Source organism: Rhagoletis zephyria, unplaced genomic scaffold (assembly GCF_001687245.7).
Source record: "Rhagoletis zephyria isolate East Lansing unplaced genomic scaffold, Rhagoletis_zephyria_1.1 Rzeph_scaffold_00313, whole genome shotgun sequence".
Lineage (NCBI taxonomy): Eukaryota > Metazoa > Arthropoda > Insecta > Diptera > Tephritidae > Rhagoletis > Rhagoletis zephyria.
Window position 1 is genome coordinate 214,778 of NW_016157397.1, and position 19,755 is coordinate 234,532.

General features: G+C 34.8%; 2 protein-coding genes across 3 annotated transcripts; both read right to left on the reverse strand.

Annotated features, from left to right (window-relative positions):
• Positions 1–1,307: 1,307 nt before the first annotated feature.
• Positions 1,308–7,437, reverse strand: Sec24CD (COPII coat complex component secretory 24CD). 2 transcript variants are annotated; one of them, XM_017610441.1, is made up of 12 exons: positions 6,796–7,437; positions 6,377–6,588; positions 6,181–6,298; positions 5,596–6,117; positions 5,307–5,533; positions 4,999–5,240; positions 4,702–4,817; positions 4,387–4,635; positions 3,880–4,329; positions 3,651–3,819; positions 2,799–3,589; positions 1,308–2,707 (listed from the first exon to the last, which is right to left on the reverse strand). In XM_017610441.1, the coding sequence occupies exons 1-12, from the start codon at positions 7,054–7,056 to the stop codon at positions 2,567–2,569; spliced, it is 3,498 nt and encodes a 1,165-aa protein (XP_017465930.1). In that variant the 5' UTR covers positions 7,057–7,437; the 3' UTR covers positions 1,308–2,566. The 2 variants fall into 2 exon arrangements, with proteins under 2 accessions (XP_017465930.1, XP_017465929.1); XM_017610440.1 differs by having other exon boundaries at positions 6,181–6,588.
• An 892-nt stretch (positions 7,438–8,329) lies between these two features.
• On the reverse strand, positions 8,330–9,418 carry LOC108358915 (endonuclease G, mitochondrial-like). The gene is made up of 2 exons (XM_017610443.1): positions 9,257–9,418; positions 8,330–9,176 (listed from the first exon to the last, which is right to left on the reverse strand). Exons 1-2 carry the CDS (start codon positions 9,416–9,418, stop codon positions 8,337–8,339), a joined length of 1,002 nt encoding a protein of 333 aa, XP_017465932.1. The 3' UTR covers positions 8,330–8,336.
• Positions 9,419–19,755: the final 10,337 nt, after the last annotated feature.

The following is a 19,755-nucleotide window of genomic DNA, read 5'->3' on the forward strand; positions in this document are numbered from 1 at the left end:
ATGAGATTCAGCTGGTATGGGTACCAGGCCACAGGGCGATAGACGGAAAAGAGATATCGGACAATCGGCAGTCTTACAAGAAAAATAGCAGCTAACACTCCTATCAGCCCTAGGCTCTCGAAAGAAGTCGTCTTCTTTCAGTGAACATAATAGAAAAAGCTCATTAGGACTTCACCTGCCAAAGTACGTAGCATTAAGAGCCTCTAATATCTAAACAGCCTCCCAAAAGTGGTACTTAAAATACTAACAGGCAACTTTACAGTCCAATGAAGACTTAGAGGGTATTGTGGGCCGACCAAGTAGATCCCATCGCATATTCTCATTGAGTGTGGCGCTATCAGCAGAAAAGTTGAGTGAATCCTAGGTTTAATGTGCCCGTAGTATTCGAAAGTTCACACTCTAACCAAAAAAGCTCTTTTTGACTTCCGGAGGGAGTTAAGCTTAGAAAAAGTGATGTGAAGAGTAAACAAGGTGGAGGTCACCAAAGATCTCTAGGCCGCGGCAACGTAACCCAAGGCACCACAAGGGTTCATTTTCACGACATTCGGGCCTACGTAACCAGATCTAGTATAGCTGGCCAAAACTGTCACTCTCTCCCTCTCTCTGTGGAATTTGTATGCTGTTAGTAACAACTACAGCAACGGCTTTATTACAGCATCTCCCGCTTACATTTCCCAAGGTTTGCGTACGGTAACTCAAGAGTCGGGATAGAGTTTAGTCGTGCATAGCCAGAAAAACGACTACACCCCATTGCACTATGGGTACTTCGACCAATTTTTGTGGCAAAATTTAATTATGACCAAACAAGTACCTAATTTTTTTAAACAAAAACATGATTTTTGGATTGTTTGGCATGTGATTGCCAACATTTTTGCGCCAAAATAATTCTTAACCCTTTACGACCGATTGGTCTTAACGCGCCACTTTATAATTTGAGGTTATTTGAAATATTTGTATTAAAGAAAATGGGGTACGGTTTAGTTATTTGCCCAATGATTTCGGGCTATTGTGTCCAGATGTGTGACCCGATTGACGCACTTGTAGCCAACGGTCGAAACTTTAGTCTAAAACCTAATTTTGTAATTTTCGGTCACTGATTTATTAAAAAATTCGGTTTGAAATATGCACTTTTTGTGAGTTTCGGAGTGAGTTCTGTGCAAAAATATTATGGTTAGCTTAGCTGGAGCTGGACTGATGAGGGTTATTTTTTTCAAAGCGCAGTTGAAGGGAAAAAAGTAGGGCTGTTAAAATTCCTATTTAATCAAATACTATGTACGTCTTGTAACATGATTTAAAGCCATTGAATATTTATAATAAACAAATTTTATTTTAAATGCGAATAAATTGTATGTATGTATATTTTTAATTATATATATAATATTTAAATTATGTGTGTTTCTGTTCACGCAATAATCATAAAACCGCCACACATTTTCACTTACATAAACTTTTAAGCCTTGACCACAAGAAGTTTGTAAAGGATTGCAGAATGGGAAGAAAACTTTATAAAGTCCCTTTAAATAATTCCTATTGTAAAGAAACATTTTCGAATAAAAAAAAAAAAATGATTTTCGCAACACTTATATTACAACATGCTTGGATTTTCTTAAATGGTTTACAAGTGAGCTATTAAGAATTAAAACTACACATGTATTGCATATGTAATAATTATCTAATATTTAGTTGCACAATAAAGTTAACATGATTTTCGTTTGCTAAAATTCCTCGCATATGGGTGCTAGAAGGTCAAAAGTCACTGCAATTAAAGGTATTCTAAAAGTATTGAATATGTAGAATGTACTACGTTTAATTTTTTATAGTCTACATAATTTTCAACTAGCATTAGTCCTCCAAGGTGCTATACAATATAATATTGATAAATTTTGGGCTTACGTTTCCAGTTAGGTGAGTACCACTACGAAAGAAATAAGATCGATTTGGATAAGATTGGCAAATATATTTTATAATTTTGCCATTTTTTTTTCTTTTTCAGACAATACAACTAACTCTCTTTTGTTTGAATAATGTTTTCGTGTATATTTCTCAAATATGATAACTATCCTTTGCTTTCATTACAATTTAATAAAAATAATAATAATAGAAATTTGCACAACATATACCTAAAATACACATAAACGAATAGAGCGCAAGAGCTAGTAGCTGGGGTGGATATGGATTAGCGCGAATTCCAAATTAACAGATTATTTAAGCGAGTTGACACAATTACATTAAATTGCAGTTAGTATTTATTTAATTTTTTTGCTGTTGTGTATGGATGTATACTAGAAGTAATAACGTTACGGTACCATCTATTGTATGCGTTCAAATTATTTATATGTTTCAATGTATGCTTATATAGGTATGTATGTATGTACGTGTAATTATGCATCATCTACCATCTTTTACGCGAGAGCCTATGCAAACGTGCTCGATTCTGGGAATAGCTACGGCACAATACCGGCGACGCTGTGGTGGCGTACTGTGTTGTTGTTGTTTGTTCTTTATTCCCACTTTGCGACGACATATTGCAGTTGCAGTTGCTGCCACTTTTTCCAAAACCTACAAGCTAACTTAATAAATCTTTAATCTCCTTATGCATGTGACATAAGAAGTCAACATAGCTGGGTGAACCGTCTGTGCCGCGATCTTCAATCAGGAAATGTCGGAATACCGATTCCAGTTTGTCGTTTTGTCGCACGCAAGTTACCTATTAGAGAGGCGAAAATAGAAGAATTTTTAAATGCAAAAACAAAAAAAAATAAAACAAAAAATGTTGGTGTAAGTTGCATTCCACTCACCCTCATGTTCCTAGTACGTTCCTTCATAATCGTATCGATAATGTTGCGCACACGCTGAGCCAATGGCGTTTCACCAATAATCGCAAAACGTTCTGCATTCACTTGCTGTGTGCACTGCACACCGAATATCGGTTGTATGAAGCTTTGTGGACACGATTGACCCAGCCAAACAAAGAGATGCACACCGTTTTCGAGTATGTAGGCGCCATCTTCGCTCATCTTTTCGTGTGTACAACGTATCGACATTGGCAATTCGTTGTCATCAATATCGACATTGTGAATTGGAATGAAACGTGGATACAAGTAGCTAACAGACATATTCAAATCCATGGTCATCACAAATTGCATGACGTAAGAACGATCGTCGAGCGTCATGTCGGAACCACCAGAGATGGCGTCATTTTTCATCAAACAAGATACATAGAGCGGCAACAATTTCAGGCACTCTGGCAGTATAAGTTGACCAGCTGATGTTGGTGAAGTGCAATGTTTTCGATAGCATGCCAATATTTGCGCTGAACGATTTATGAGATTATCCTTGACTTGTTTCGGTGTGAGCTCGAGCAATTTAAAGCAAGCTTGTTTAGCAAAGAACAACATCATGGCATCCAAATCGCAGCATTTGAATACCTCCGCAATTGTAGTAGTGGCACGAAGTGCTAAATTCAAAATACGCAAGCGACGCTGACCACTAACCGATGTGTAGAGTAGAGCGATTTGTAAGTAAATATTCTCCTCGGGAGGCAATTTGTCATCATGCTTAATCTCAATAGCAATAGCCTTGTTGCAGTCTGTTATGGATTTAAAGAAGAATATTTTAAAAGATTTGTTAATATTAAGAATTTTGCCTACCTATGCTAGCCAATTCAACATCGGTTGTGTTTGTCATAAAGAAGTGACCATAGAAATCAGTTGGACGTATGCCGGCTGAAGTGCGCACGCGCATAACAGCATCAAAAGCAATTGGGCGTGACACGTTCTTGATGATGTCCTCAATCAAACGATTGCCATCCAGGTCAGCCTTTGCCAATAAATACAAGTAAATAGAAAAGGGGGGCATTTTTAATTTATTTTAACTCACTTGGAAGTAGGTGTACTTGTAGACCTCTCCGCCACTGAGTCGTGATACTTGACCCACCGTTGCAATATCAATATATGAATTATTAAATAAGAATAAATCAACCGACACTCCATTCTGTACACACTCCTGCCCCAATGCATTGTAAGAATTACACTGTGGCGTAAGCACAGTTTTCTCCTTTTCAGTACCAAGCAATTTACGATCATCACGATTCTTTAACTTTCCGCGTCCTTCACCAATTGGAAGTGTCGAATTGAAGACTAACAATTTTCCAGCACAATTGGAAGCTTTCAATGCTTCCAGACCGGCTTGTATAGCTGGATAGAACACGGTTTCGGTCTCTTTTGTATCGACAAACATTTTCGGTATTTGCTCCATTAGAGCATCGATTAAAGCATCGGATTCTTCAGGATGACAAAGGAAGCCGTCAAGTAGTGGCATAAACATGTCCTGTATGGTTAGATTAAAAATTACTTTAGATTTATTGTATGACATGTGGTAACTTGCCTGTACATCGCCAACCACCATCATTTGAGGTTGTGCCAAGCTACTCTTTATATTATAAAAGTGCACTGTACTGTTGTAGGTAATAAAACCGACACGCATTTTAGATTTCTCCTGCCCCTGATCAACGGATAGGTGTTTTAATATCTGCTTGACCTGCGAACAAAGTAAATGCACTAAACCCGATTTGATGGTGTTGTAAGAGACATCAATCACGAATACGAAAGCAGGTATTTCCGGGGGTGTGTTATTCTACAAGAAATATGAAAAATTGCTTACGATATATTTATTTTTTATGTAAAGAAAGTGAATACTTACGCGACAATAGTCCTTCGTTGCCAAAAACTCATAGGTACCCAATACTAATTCGGGACGTTCATACTTGTCTACACGTTGTCCTGTGTGATCCAAATGTTGGAAATATTCAGTTGGCACTGGAAAATAAAAAACATATAATTAAAATGCGTATAAAATTTGATTTCCGACATGCCTAACTATTAATATATAATACAATGAAACAAGTCGACAAGATCCAAGAGCAATTTTAATAACAGCAACGAAATATAAATACATTTTCTAGTACCATATTCCATTAATATAACACTCAAAATTTACCTTCTGTGGTTACTTTGCACATAAGACATTGGAAACGTCGTCCAGCATCTACAAACTGCATATTTGGTGACATGTATGCCTTGCAACGATTGCATCTAATTGGTCCCAATTCACCGAAGTTAACAATTGGGGGCTCATATTCACCCTCCACAGTACGTGCCATTGGTGAGACGAGCAGGGTAAATGGCAAAGCTGTAGTTTTCAATAAATCAGACGTAGCAGGGATGCAATACAAAGAGGATCTGTAGCAGATAAAAATTACATGAAAATTAAAATAAACACTCAAATAGACATTAGCTTCGCCATACCTGACATAACGTGGCGAGGAATTACCCTGATCCTGCACCACATATTTGGTAGTGACCAATGGCGGCAAAAGACCTGGCTGATTGGTGACAAAAGCGCCACCAGCATTACGCTGGTTTTCAATAATAACGCTTATTGGATTTGGCATCTGATCGGGATCGAGACGGCGCTGAGCCTGAGGATACTGTTGCGGCTGTTGATACATGTTACCCGGTGGTGCTGGTGGTTGCTGAAACGAAATATGTGTATACTTAGTGAAAGCATTTAAGAGATAATATTTTGCCAGCGTACATTAAAACCGGGACGTCCTGGCATTGGGGGCTGTCCGGGTTGTGTTGGTGGCATCATTTGCCCAGCATAGCCACCTTGCATAGGTGGTTGGGGAGGATAGCCGGGTTGTTGTGGTGGGAAACCCGGCTGCTGCGGTTGTGGCGGGTAACCAGTTTGTCCGGGCTGCGGGGGATAGCCAGGTTGTGGCGGCTGTGCAGGATAACCCGCTTGCTGTGGCTGCTGCTGCTGTTGCTGTGGTAGTGGCGGATAACCTAACGGTTGTGGTTGTGAAGGATAGCCAGGCATCGGTGGCATGCCCGGTTGAGGTGGCAGCGTTGCTGCCGCCGATGTAGGCGGCAAACCTGGTTGACCTGGTAATACAGCCGGTTGTGGTTGTGGCTGAGGGATGCCAGGTTGTGGAAGTTGACCTGGCCTAGGTGGTATTTGTTGTGCGCCCGGTGGCTGATATTGTGGCATAGCGCCAGCTGCTGAAGTTGGTGGCGCTGCAGAAACTGGTAGTTGGCCTGGTAATTGCGGGCCGGTCTGTAATTTAAAATTAGTGAATATATTTTGCTATACAAATATATACAATCTATTTTTCCTTACACTCGGTTTAGCTGGCGGCATGTGTGGCAATCCTGGTAAGCCTGCGCTGTTTACAGTCATCTGATTTGGTCCACCTGGTACAGATTGCATGGGTGGTGTCGCTGCATTTGGTGCTGGGGAATACATGGAAGGTGGCACCTGTGGCTGTGGCGTTTTTGAAGCTTGCCCGTTAGCATATGGCCCAGCAGGAATATTGTTATTATTGCTTGGCAATGGCTGTTGCGATTGCCCACCAGTTGGAGGTCCATTTGTCAATGGTGGTGCATCTGGAGCGCCAGCAATAGTGGGTGGCGCAGATATGGGCGCATCGGGTATGTTAGCGTTTGCATATGGCGTATTGTTTTGAGGAGGAACAGGTGTTTGTTGCTTTAAAGGGTTCATGGCGAGGCCACTCATTGAAGACGTTAACTGAAAAAAAGAACAAAAAGATTTTAAGTAATACACATGTATGTACCGGAAATGTTATATACAAATTTTTAAAAGCAGCTCTGCGTTATCACTAATAGTTGCGTTGACCTCAAAGTGTGCGTGATTGCACTTTCTTATCAATTAGCCAAGCAACTTTTTACAATATGAAATGCTGTTTAAATCTTTGTAAGCATACTTAAAACAAACCTGTTGTTGATAATTGCCATTTAGTACTCCTGGTTGATGTCCTTGTCCATAATTTTGTTGCGGTGGCTGTGTTCCGGGCACACCTCCCAATACGGATGCTCCGGATGTTGGTGGCATGCTGTTGGGTGGGTAGCCACCGCCACTCGACGCTCTCATTTGAGGTGGTACTCCACCTGGTTGCGTTGGCTGCTGTGGAGCCGACGGCCAGCCCGTTGCATATTGTGGTTGTTGTGGTGGTGCTCCGTAGACGTTCGGATTCATGTTTTTCTATTTTTTTAACTCTTTTCTAGCTTAATTGTTTTTGCCTTTGTTTGCCAAGTATACAAAACAAGAATGCGCGGAAGGTGGAGACGGTCGGTGCAGAAAACTGAACTTTCTACAGAAAGCACGGCACTATGTTGGTATGGGAAGTGTGTAAATTTGTTGCAATTACAGTTATGTTATATTGCAAAAAATATTTTAAAACCACAAGTACTCTAAAGTACAAGGTCTCAACTCGCGTTTTATGTAACTTTCAACTATTTTTCCACTATATAAACGCTAAAATTTCTTTCAAACCCGTCGAAGAAATTAAGAAAAAATCACTTCCACGTCAGAGCCAGTTGCCAGTTTGACGTTTGCCACGTAAACAGTGCTGCCAGCATGCACATACTCCAAGTGTAAGTTGGTGTATTTTTATAAAAATTTTAAATCATCTAGGAACCGTTTAGTTGGATGGAGTCAAAAGTATGTATTCATCAAAAATAAAAATAAAATAAATGTATAAAATGTTAGGTTTTGAGTAAAAGGCTTTTACCTAGTGGGAGTGAGGCGCTGCAGGGTAAATTGTTTACAAAAAATACTGCCAAGTGGCAGCTCGGCAAGTGGCAGGAAATTCCGATTCATTGGTGTGTGGTGTGTTCAGTGAAGGAAAACAAAGCGGGTGTAAATGCAAACGGTTCAGCTCAAATGATCAGATGAAAATTGACGAAAATGAAGAAAAAAATAATAATTTGCTTCTTCCATTGGCAAATTGTGGCAGCCGGAAAAGCCATGTGTGTTTGTATCGTGCAATGAGAACTGTTTTGTGCATCTAGTGCAAGTAAATTTGACATCCGATGCTTTTGCTGTTATCACATCTTCCTTTATGCTAAGGTTTCCGTTTCCTCTCCCCAGGTGTTTGACAGTTTGCGCGCGTGAATTTATTTGATGCTGTATGATTTGTGCTTTCATATCAAAGATTAATAATAAATCTGTTCGAAATAATTTTTATTCGAGCGTAGATATTACAATGTGCATAAATGAAATCTGTGTAGTGTTATATTATTTTTTAAAAGAGTGATACATATGTATGTATATCGCGAGAGTGTCAGTTTCGCAGCTATAGAACTGCAATTTTTGGACGAGGGCTATCGGAAAGCTCCAAGTGACTCTAGTAACAATGATGAGGAATTCCGTAAATAAAAGTGTTCTGATATTATTATCTACGATGCCGTATCTAAAAAGTGGTTTCACTTTCACATAAAAGCCTTCCCTCAAATCCACCTTCCCCATACAATTATTCAAACAAAATTTCTGTATATATCACTTGCCGTACTGTAATTGGTGCCAAAAAAGAAGCTTCGACGAAGGCCATTGAAAAATTGCAGTCCTGCAATGTGCTCAATTTCTCTAATATCGGCCAGGAAGTTGCGTATATTCGTACTGCTACTAATAGGTGCATTCGGCATTATGTACGCCTCCATATAGGGCGAACCGCCCGGTAGCTTTGATTCGACAGTGATAACCTTGAAAAAGTGCGTTGGCACCGCCACAGTATTCTCACCAATCACTTCATATTCCACACACCATTTGTCATCTACCTTTCCGCAATGCTCCGCATCAGTGACACCGCGCAGCTGATGTTTCGGCTTATAAATAGGACCGGTGCAAACATAAACGGAACCATAACGCTCAGTTAAATCACGTACATAAATTTCTAAATTATTCCATGCATCACGGTTGAAGCCCTTTCCGACTTGTGGTGCAATATTGGTCAAATAAAATGTCTCATTACAGTGTGTCTGATGGCATTTATGATTGCCAGCGGCTGCCAGATGGCCCCGATCAAATCGTGAATCCCTGTAATCTGTTAAATCAGCACGAAAATTCGAAGGCACACTCATATCGGCTTGATAGTAAGACTCGCGACGATGCGCGCCATTGCCATTGGATTTAACGCAGGGCGCACGCAAGTGTTCATAAACCCAATGGGCGACACGATTGCGACGATCGTAAGAGAGTATAAAATCCGAATAGACGCGTATGTCATCCAAGCCGGGAAAACCGTATTTCATGATCTGTGACATGCGTGAACTTGAGCCATCTAGTTGGTCCAAGCAGTATGGATTGAAAAGTTGCAACTGAGGGAAGGTATAGTACGTAGTATTAGTAAAATTATGAAGTGTGTATATGTGCGTAGTGCAGTGTCGTCCTGACAAACCGTGTCATATAATTTTTCGCGTATGTAGAAAGCATATGGATCCTCTTGTATGAGCCTGTGGACTTTGCTCAAGAAATCATGGTGTTGATAGTAGGCGCCCAATATGAAAAAGCTGCTACCGGTAAGTACCAAAAGCGTTAAATCTATACTAACTAATGGCATTTAGGCACTTTTTATCTGCTATTACTTAAAAAATTTAAAAATTTTGTAAATTTAAAATTTTTAAACGAGTTTTTTAATTTTGACAAATCGTGGAAAAATGCCAATATGGTTAATGTCATTGTAAAGTGTTGGACAACTGAATAATCCTGTGTGTTATATTAGTAATATTCATCAAAACTCATAAAACTATAAATGGGTAAATGTGTACTTTGACGCACGCCGCTATAGAAACGCAGCCGGATTTTCGGTGTTAATATTAGGTCCAATCCCGTATTCCTCGGACTAAAAGTAGTAGAACTGTTAAAAAATAAAAATCGCTCAGAGCGAGAGAGTAAAACTGAAATGTACGGGATCGCTACTAGTAAAAAATGTTAATTTCTGACTACATCAACATAACCTACAAATTTTGGTTGTAAATTTTTGCTTATTTTTTTATGTAACACAAGTTCTGTTCGTCGAGCAAAAAACTTCTACGAATTTGTACGAATTACCATGATTTTTGCACAAATCGCGTTCGTGCAGACCAAACAATTATCCATTATTCAAAAACTGAGATCGTAAAGTGATAGTTCTCTTGGAGAGAAGTTCTTGGTTCAAAAATTTTAGCCAGCAAGAATTTGCAATCACGGAAAATTTGATTCGAATAAATAAGTTGGTTAAATTTAAAAATTTATAAAAATGCGCGATTTTTTATGAAAAAAGGAAGTAAATACTTGTTTTTATAATTAATTTAGTTAATTCCAATGATTTTAACTATATTCGGCTGAGAAAAAATTGTATTGACAATCGGAACACAATTGCAACCAGAGTCGATTTAAGAAACCCGATAGCTAGTACGATAAAGAAATTGAAATATATGTTAAAGAAAGTCAGAACAACAAGAAATATACATGTGTACCTTGTTTTTTGTCCATCTGAAAGAATTTTAAAAATTCTATAAAAATTCATTATGTTTGAAATGCAACCGTGGACCCCAGCTGGCAGAGGAAACTTGCAAATTCCTGCAAATTTGCGTTAGTTTAACTTGCAATAGTTTAACTTGATTTTAAAGATTTCACTTGAATGCCACAACCAAGCCTACACTCGTACACTATTTATGTACATATGTACCTAAATATTATATGTATGTAAAAACATTCGGTCAACATAATCTTATCCTAATGTAATGTACTAACTAAAACTAAGCTTGTAGAAAACTTTTTTGAAAAAGCGAAAATGTCTTGCAGGCATAAAATGGAAAGCGGCCGTAACCACCAAAAAGGATATGAGCGCTAAATTCAGTAGAAAGATTTATATGAAGAGTTTTTTTTTCGTTTCATTCATGTTCAGCCCATGAAGTTCAAATTCAGGGTAAATTTTTTGCGAAAAACTTCGCATAGCGAAAAAGGAAATTACGAAAGTAAAAACGCGCCAAGCGTTGACAAGAAATTTATGAGTTATTGCAGAGAAGGGGGTGGAATGATGTAAAAGAAAATAAAATTAGAAATTTTATATTTATTTACTCAGTGGAAAATGTGTGACTTAAAAGCCAGAAGGATATTTCTACGGCAATCAGATTTGAGAACTACATAGGTTATATATATCGCCTGTTCTTGTATCAAGTGCACTTTGTTTAAGCTGCATCAGCTTGACACCATCCGCTGTTAGTCAGCCCTCTGTACCAATTGTATGCGTTCAGCCCTTATATACATATGTACATATGTATGTACAAGTACATAGGTATGTTTTTCGTAAGACAATTGCAAATTTTGGCAGTCTTTCAAATGACTGATTGAGAGATGTGATAACCAAAAGGTCTTAGCGTTATTTTGTCTGCCTTTGAGCAATAAATTTTCAAAAAACTTAGTCAAATAAAAAAAAATTATTTTTGTTTTGAAAACAATAAAAACTAAAAGAAAATTTAATAATAAAAAAAATTAAAAATTAAAAACAGAAATATATTAACAGAAAAAGTTTCTAAAGATTAAATTAAAGTTAAGAAAAAATATTTAAGAAAGTTAAAAAGGAAAAATTTAACAAAGGGAAAAACTAAATAAATTTCTAAAAATTAAATGAAACTAGAAAAATTAGTTTTCTTTTTAATAAAATAAAATCTAAAAACTAAGAGAAAATTTTATAAAAAAGGAAAAAAATAAAATATTTTACTAAAAATTGAATGAAACTAAAAAAAATATATATATTTTCCTTTCCTAAAAACAATAACACCTAAAAATTAAGGGAAATTAAAACAGGAAAATAAATTTCTGAATGTTAAATGAAACTAAAAAACATGTTTCTTCTTAAACTAACATAATCTAATAACAAAAAGAAGATTAATTAAAAAAAAGGAAGAAAGAAAATGAAAAAGCATCAAATTAGTTCATAAATATTAAATGGAATTAAAAAATATATAGGTATTTTTCTTTTCAAAAAAGAGTAAAATCTGAAAATTAAAAGAAAATTAAATTTAAATAAGAAAAAAAAAGTGGCTAAATATTAAATGAAAATCAAAAAATGTTTTTCTTTTTAACGCAATAAAATCTAAAAAAGTGGCTAAATATTAAATGAAATTCAAAAAAATATATTTTTTTTAAACAATGAAATCTAAAAATAAATACAAAATCAAATTAAATTAAAGTAAGAAAAAAATAAATTAAAGTAAGAAAATAATAATAAGTGGTTAAATATTAAATATTAAAAAATATTTTTTCTTTTTAAAATAAATGATTTTTTCATTTGAATTAAATATGGAAGCTGACAGAAAAATATAATTTTTCCCCTAATTTTTTGAAACCGACAGTAAAAGTTAAAAGAAAATTTAATTAAACTAAAATAAAAATATTTACATATATTTCTTTGATTAGCTGTTGCTCAAAAATATCCATCCGACACCTACTTTTAATTAATATCCAAAAAGAATTTCGCTACAAATATCGATTGATCAGTGTCATTGAGGACTTGTATTGGACTTATTGCTTTTGTTTCTGCGTCAACATTCGCCGCATATGACACGGCTGTGACATCTTTATGACTGCTTGCTGTTTGACATGAACCTATCGGCTCTTTTACCGTTACAAATGTACGAATATGTATATAAACATATTAGGGTGGTACAAAAAAAAAGTCGGAATTTTAATTCTCTCACCTCCTAGGATTGTTCTACATCGCAACAAATTATATGTACTCCGGTTGATTTTATTTTGAAATAAAAAAAAATAGTGTTTAGAAGTCGCTCAATGCACTTAAAGTTGTCGATGTATTTTATGTGGGAAAAAACAAGTTTTCGTAGAAATGACATGGAATTCTTGAACATCAATATTTTCCAATCGGAAAACTTTGTTTCTCTTCAGGACACTTTCAATAACAATACCCATTTTTTTATTTAACTATTTTTTATAGGGCCTCTAAAGATCTCAAAAATGATTCAAGAATTCTATACCAACGAAAACTTGTTTTCTAGCCACATAAAATACAAACAAACAAAGAACAAACCTAGGGGACGAGAGCATTAAAATTCCGACTTTTATTTTTTTTTTTTTACATGCATTTTTGGACCACCCTAATGTATATACATTCACTGCGTGCAATTCAATTTTTTCTCATGCAGGCATATGTATTGGCACAAATATGAAATTGCGTGTGTTAACTGGCGGTCAACTGACTTTTGCTGGATATTTCGAAAAAGTTTCAAATTTTTTTTGCTCTCCATCCGTGGGATGATAACTTGTTTAACAAGTGCACATAAGCGGCAAAACTCGTGTTTATGCATTCATGCGTGCGTAGATGTGTTGGCTTATTTTTTGTCACACGGGCATACAAGTGTTGTACTCTTACTTAAGGGCCAGTAGGAAATTTGAATGTAAGTGCGTATGCATGTACATAACGCTAATTTAATAAAATATTATCATAACTCCAAAAACGACACCTTTGAGTTAATATTTCCAGCTTATAAGCTTATATATACTGGGCATACATTATCTGTAATTAATACACGGTCAAAAATTTGGGTTTAATTTTTAAACCGCGCTAGGACTACTGGTTTTTTTAAATCTTTTATAGTCTACTTTTTAAGCCAGTCAATAGTTTTAAGCAATTTTTAATATATTCTGGTTTAAATTTTAGTCCAAAAAGTTCGTGGTTTAAAAATCAAACCAAAATATTTTAATTCTAGTTTCTAGGTTTCATATATAGATAATTTGGTTTAAAATCTAAACCGAAATAGAAAATGTTTGCACACAGCGAAATCTTCCTTTCGATTAATCGAGCGATTAACCGATTAATTTTGAAAATAATCGAAAAGAAATCATCAAAAATGGATTACTTTACTCACAAAGTAATGTATGAATCAAAATTCCAAATTGGCATTTTTACCACTCAATAATATTAGCAACAATAAAAGTGTCCACTCTACTCGATACATATATATGTATAATTTTACTAGTTGGGAAATTTTTTACATTCCCATATTCTGCAAATTTTTTAAACGATATTTTTGTAAAAAACCCCAACACAAGTTTAATCTAAGCAACAACTAAAAAATCACAACATACACATATTTTCATTTTATTTTCCAAATGCGGTATTGCGCATTTTTTCCATACGCGTTTTTTATATGGAAGAAAATAAGCATCACCGTCAATAAAAATGTCAAAAATCAACGTTAGGTGATAATTCAATCTTGCATTTTTTTATAAAAAAATTTAATGGGCTACAAAATTGCATACTGAAAATCTTTCTCATACATCTAATTAAAAAGCTCGAATTTTTCGCCCATTTGAATTTTTTTTTTATTGCACGAAGTTTGATATATTTATATTTATACGGCTTTTGTTAAAGCTAAAAGCTGTATTTAAAAAAAATAACTAAAATTAAAAAACAAAAAAAAAAAAAATCTTGTGATGCGCTTATAATTTTGTCATGGGGTGTATAACGGATTGCATACTAATTTACATCTTTTTATTTATTGTTTCCCTTAGCTTTTAGTTTTCTTAATTGTTTGCGCACTGAATTCATGGCGCAAGCTTCCACAATTTAATAAGAAATTGATCCTTAAATAAAACCGTCAATTTTTATAACTTATGTAAATAGTTTCAATCGAAACGACCGATTAATCGGCTAAATGCTTTCGTTTAATCAATTAACCGATTAATCGATTAATAATTTTTTTTTTGCCATCACTACCTATGTTGCACTCGGCTAAAATTGCTTAAGCGTTTATAGCAATAATTAAGAAGAAGATACTGCACCAGATTCTATTCTAGTTATTATTTGTGTGGTTAGATTACCGATTAACTGCATTTGAGTACATCTATAAATCGTTCTACGGCACAAAAACATAGAAACAATTCCTACCTCTGCCTGATGAAGTTGAACGATTAACCAATTCATATATATATGTATATATATATACGTACAGACATATTTACATGCATACATATATACATCATATGTAGGTTGAATTAAAAAAAAAAAAATATTTTGATTGAGACCGCAGAAATAATGCCTATTTTTCTCACTGGCCACTTGACCGACCGATACTCATGAAATTGAAACAGTGTTAACGCGATGTGACATAGTAGTGTGGTAGGACGCAACAGAATTCAATTCAATTTCATTTGATGCATAGCGACCAGAGAACAGTAGGTATGTGGCAGTGGGACGCGTACGAGGGTCACTTCTGTTTTTTGTGTACCTAAACGTTTTAAGGTGTGCAATCAAGATTGGTTCTATTAACATTGCAAACTTTCAAATTTCGACAAACTCTCGATTCTCATTTGAATGCCTTTTGGAGGCGGTTTTACACGATCGACTAATTTACTGGTCGTCTCGAATATATTCACGGTACGACATTCAAGATTTCCATAGTAATAAAAATCGATAAACATATACATACGTTCATAACGATAAAAGAATCAATAAATATGATGAAAATAATATGAATACCATGTAAGAATATGAAAAGCAATGAATGAAACTGCTAATTTTATAGATTTCCCAAAATATGAAATTCCAGTTACTTTTTATAGATATCTGCTACCTCGTACTTCGTATGAACATAAATAAACATTTATATACATTAGACTGCATCACCAAAAAAAAAGTTGCGGTTTTTTCGGCGGGTGTATAAAACCTAGTATATTCGAAGACTTCTACTAAAATATTTCGGAAAAATGTTAAAACTTAGATCAGCTGGACCGGTTTGAAAATACCTCTAAAAATGGAGTTTTTTTTATGAATAAAAATAGTTTCTTAAAGGATTTTTTGGAAAAAAAATCCTCTCAGATGAAAAAAACAGTTTTAGCTTAACAAATTTACATAAAAATATTAAAAATTTTTATCAACGGAATGATAATAATGAGACTTTTGATGCTGTTTTTTTAAGTTTTTTTCAAAGATTTGTATCAAAGACGTATCAGAGGAAAAGTATTTTCTCACCCCTTTAATATCTTTGCAAAAAGGACTCATTTACGTTCCAATTTTTTTTTTATCAAATACCATCACATCTTCATTTAACATGGAATGACACTTGTTTATCTTTATTCAAGTTTTTCTTAAACTAGTCTTTGAAAAAAGTTCAGAAACAGCATCAAAAATCTCATTATTACGATTCTGTAGAATTTTTATTTTTAATGTTTTTATGCACATTTTTGAAGCTTAAACTGTTTGGCCATCTGAGGTACTTTTTATTAATACAAAACTCAATTTTTGAAGGTATTTTCAAATCGGTCCAGCTCACGTAAATCTTAATATTTTTGCGAGATATTTTGGTGAAAATCTTAAAATATAATAGACTTTATAATTCCAGAAGAAAGTCAGTACTGATTTTTTTTGTAAGGGGAGTGATGCAGTCGAATATACATACATATGTAGGTGCTCTAGGGTCTACTTACATATGTATGTATTAATATTTATTTTTCTTTATGGAATCTGTATATAATAATATGTTTGTACGAGTATAACAGGCGCTATTGAAAAGGAAAACAATAAAATAGTAATAAAAACAACTGTAAACGTTGTTAAAGAGTTGACTTTTACATTTCGTTGAATGCAAATAAAAGTCCTTTGTTGTTTGCTTTTGCTCTGCTTGAATTTGAATTTTGCCAGTAAGTTTTGTGTTTTTTTTTGTGTGGTTATATGAACGCATAAATAGCTCTTTGTTTTATCAAAAATTAATTCCATTTAAATTGTTAATATTTTATAAATGCGTATTAAATGCAAATTACTTATTTGTTAGCTTTTAAGTGTGCTCATCTCGTTTATTACCATAGCCACTTGGGAGAGGCTAATTAAAAACTTTTTAAACTACATCGTAAATATGTATGGACACATAAGTATGCACATTAGGGTGGTGCAAAACAAGTAACCTCGGAATTTTAATGCTCTCAGCCCTTAGGATTTTTCTATATCGAAGTAAATATACCCCAATTTTTTTATTTTGAAATCGAAAAAAATTTTTAGAGGTCGCTCAAAGCGCCCAAAATTTTCCATGTATTTTATATAAGGAAAAAACCACTTTTCGTAGAAATGATATAGAATTCATGAAAATCTATATTTTTCGATCAGCAAACTGTTGTTCTCTTCAGAATACACCCAATAACAATATCGAATTGTTTATTTAACCATTTTTAATACCAAAGATTCTTTATTTTTCCCCCATTGCATTTTCTAACATTTTCTGGGGTTTTCGGCGGACCTATAAAATATAGTTACTATAAAAAGATGGTTAAATAAATATTTGGGTAATGTTATTGGGAATCTTCTGAAGAGGAGGGGATTTTTTTTCGATCGAAAAATATTGATTTTCAAGAATTCTATACCATTTCTACGACAAGTGGTTCTTTCCTATATGAAATACATGCGAAACTTTGAGCGCTTTGAGCGACATCTAAATATATTTTGATTTCAAAATAAAAAAATAAGGATATATCTTTTTTCGGTATAGAACAATCCTAGGGGATGAGAGCATAAAAATTCCCACTTTACTTTTTCACATGCATTTTCGGACCACCCTAAGGCACATACTCGTGTATAAGTGTATGAAAATATGAAAACAAAATGGATTTTATGTAGAATAATGAATTAAATAAAATTGAGTTCGATTTCAATGGGATTTGATCTAATGGCGGATATGTACATATACACAAACACATAAATTTATAAAAGTAGTGCATACAAGATATTACATATGAGGGGCATTCTTTGAGTGTTGCAAAGCCCTTGCACGGTGCACGGATTGCACGGTGGCGGTTGGGCCGCCTTCATTGGAGTCACTGTAGTACTTAGGACAAACCCCACTTTAGCGCTTAAAAGACCGCCCTCAATGAAATCAATCTGCCATTTAGGACCGCTGTAACGGTGCCTCTTATTCTCACACTTACTACACTGGCAATAATTAGCTCTTTATGCCCTCATATCTCACCTAGGGATGACTGATGGGGACTCGTGTCAGTGGCGGGAAGGAGAAACTGAGAAACTTTTACAGCGATAGGTCGTAGCCTTACGAAAGCGCCGGTGGCGGGATCTTTTGCCGTGAACTCTCCCTCTTTCCTAAATTTAGGCTTCCAGATCAAAGGAGTGTCTTCCAGGCAGATGTAGCCGCCATTAAGGAAGCAGTTCTTTTAAATTGTCCAGCTTTTTCAAGACTGCGGTCTAAATAGGTGCTAACGCACATTGAAACAAGGAGCTCCCCCGGTAAGTCGTTCGTGGATGCATTTTTCGCTATATTCAGCTCAGCTAACGTTCGTAGTTGTACTGGAAAGACTATCATCCTAACCCAGTTTGACCTAAGTTTTTAGATTTTGCGAGTTTAATTCCTTTGCCTAAATAGGTTTTTGCTGGAATGATTAAAAGGAAAAATTTGCGCTTATACGTATGTGAGTTTTAATTAGTAACACTTATCCAATTAGCATCTGAGAATATTGATCATTAATTCATGCAAAAATTTAACGAAGCTAAACCCATTGACACCCGTCGAAGTTTCAAGAGTAGTATTGTCGCGAATCGTTGAAAGAGTCAACGGTTTAATTTTAGGCTTAATTGGTGGTTTTGCTCATTAGCATTTGTTTGCGAATCGATTGGTGATGTTACAAACGCCTAAAACGCCTGCTGAATGTACTAATAAAATGGCAAAAGCCAAGTAAACTACCTGGTACCACTACGAAGGCGCGGTTGAGTGTTACGTGTGAATTTCCGTGGTGTTTCAGGCGCTTCAGTGCTCCAACCAATGTTGTTAAGTGGAATTTTGCGAAATCTGCTGAAATCAGTATAAGTATACTTAAGTATATATACACAAAGATACTCTGCAATGAACACTGCTGGTCGCTCTCATAAACAGATACATACATACATACATACATTCTAGAGGGCTGCACAAATGGATTCGAAAGAGTCTTCAAAAAATTTTGCTTATATTTGCTTATCACGGTTTATTGTTTCACAAAACCACAGTTTTTTATAAAATTTTTTTCAAACATGTTTTCAAAATGCTGCCACCCGTCTTAAAATTGAAATGAATTAAATAATTAATTAAAAAAAAAACTATATTGTTAACATACAAAAAATTGTATTGAGAAAAATGGTATCCAAACAGATATACATACAAATACATATATATTTTAACATTTTTTTTTAATTTAAACTGGATTGATAACTCAGTGAGTTAACATGACAACCAAATATAAAAGAAGTAAGCGAAAATTTTATCTAAATAAATTATCTCATAGAGTTGCCATCCCGTTAAAAATTAAAATGAATTAAAAATGCCACCTGCCCTAAAATAAAAGTAAAAAAAACAGTGAGATAGTAAGTTTAAAAGATCGTCTAACATGGTTACTATTAAATCTGCTATTGGAAAAAAATGTCTCATAGAGTTTCTACCCGTACTAAAATTTAAATAAATGAAGAATATAAGGCAAATTAAACTTAAAATATTGTTAACACAAAGAAGTTATTAGGCAAATATGAATTCAAACATATTCTTTCGTCGGGTTGCCATTGGCTCCAAACTTTAAATATAATAAACTTTAAATATAATAATGTTCAGCATGGTTTCCCACTGGAAAATGCTTGAGGAAATTTTACCGAAATGTGTTTTAATAGAAATGCAGCTTGTAAAAAATAAAAAAAAAATCAGAAAAGTGTCAATAGTTTAAAAATCTTACAAATCCAAATTCCGGATGCAAGATAAAAATCGTTAAAAATGATTAAAAACCCTTAAAATCGATAAACTTGCTGAAAATATCGAACGAGTTTATTTAGCAGTTTAATAGGGCTGCCACCTTTCTTAAACTTGCGGTTAATTAAAAAGGTAGTAAGCTTACAAAATCGATCAGCATGGTTGCTTATTAAAAAAGACGATG

Excerpts from the sequence above, each read along its gene's own strand:
- LOC108358915 (XM_017610443.1), bottom strand. The coding sequence starts at position 9,418 with ATGCCATTAGTTAGTATAGATTTAACGCTTTTGGTACTTACCGGTAGC. Across the intron at positions 9,177-9,256 it reads GCGAAAAATTATATGACACG|TTGCAACTTTTCAATCCATA; the intron begins GTTTGTCAGGAC and ends ACCTTCCCTCAG.
- Sec24CD (XM_017610440.1), bottom strand. The coding sequence starts at position 7,056 with ATGAATCCGAACGTCTACGGAGCACCACCACAACAACCACAATATGCA. Across the intron at positions 6,589-6,795 it reads ATGGCAATTATCAACAACAG|TTAACGTCTTCAATGAGTGG; the intron begins GTTTGTTTTAAG and ends TCTTTTTTTCAG. Across the intron at positions 5,241-5,306 it reads TCCTCGCCACGTTATGTCAG|ATCCTCTTTGTATTGCATCC; the intron begins GTATGGCGAAGC and ends TATCTGCTACAG.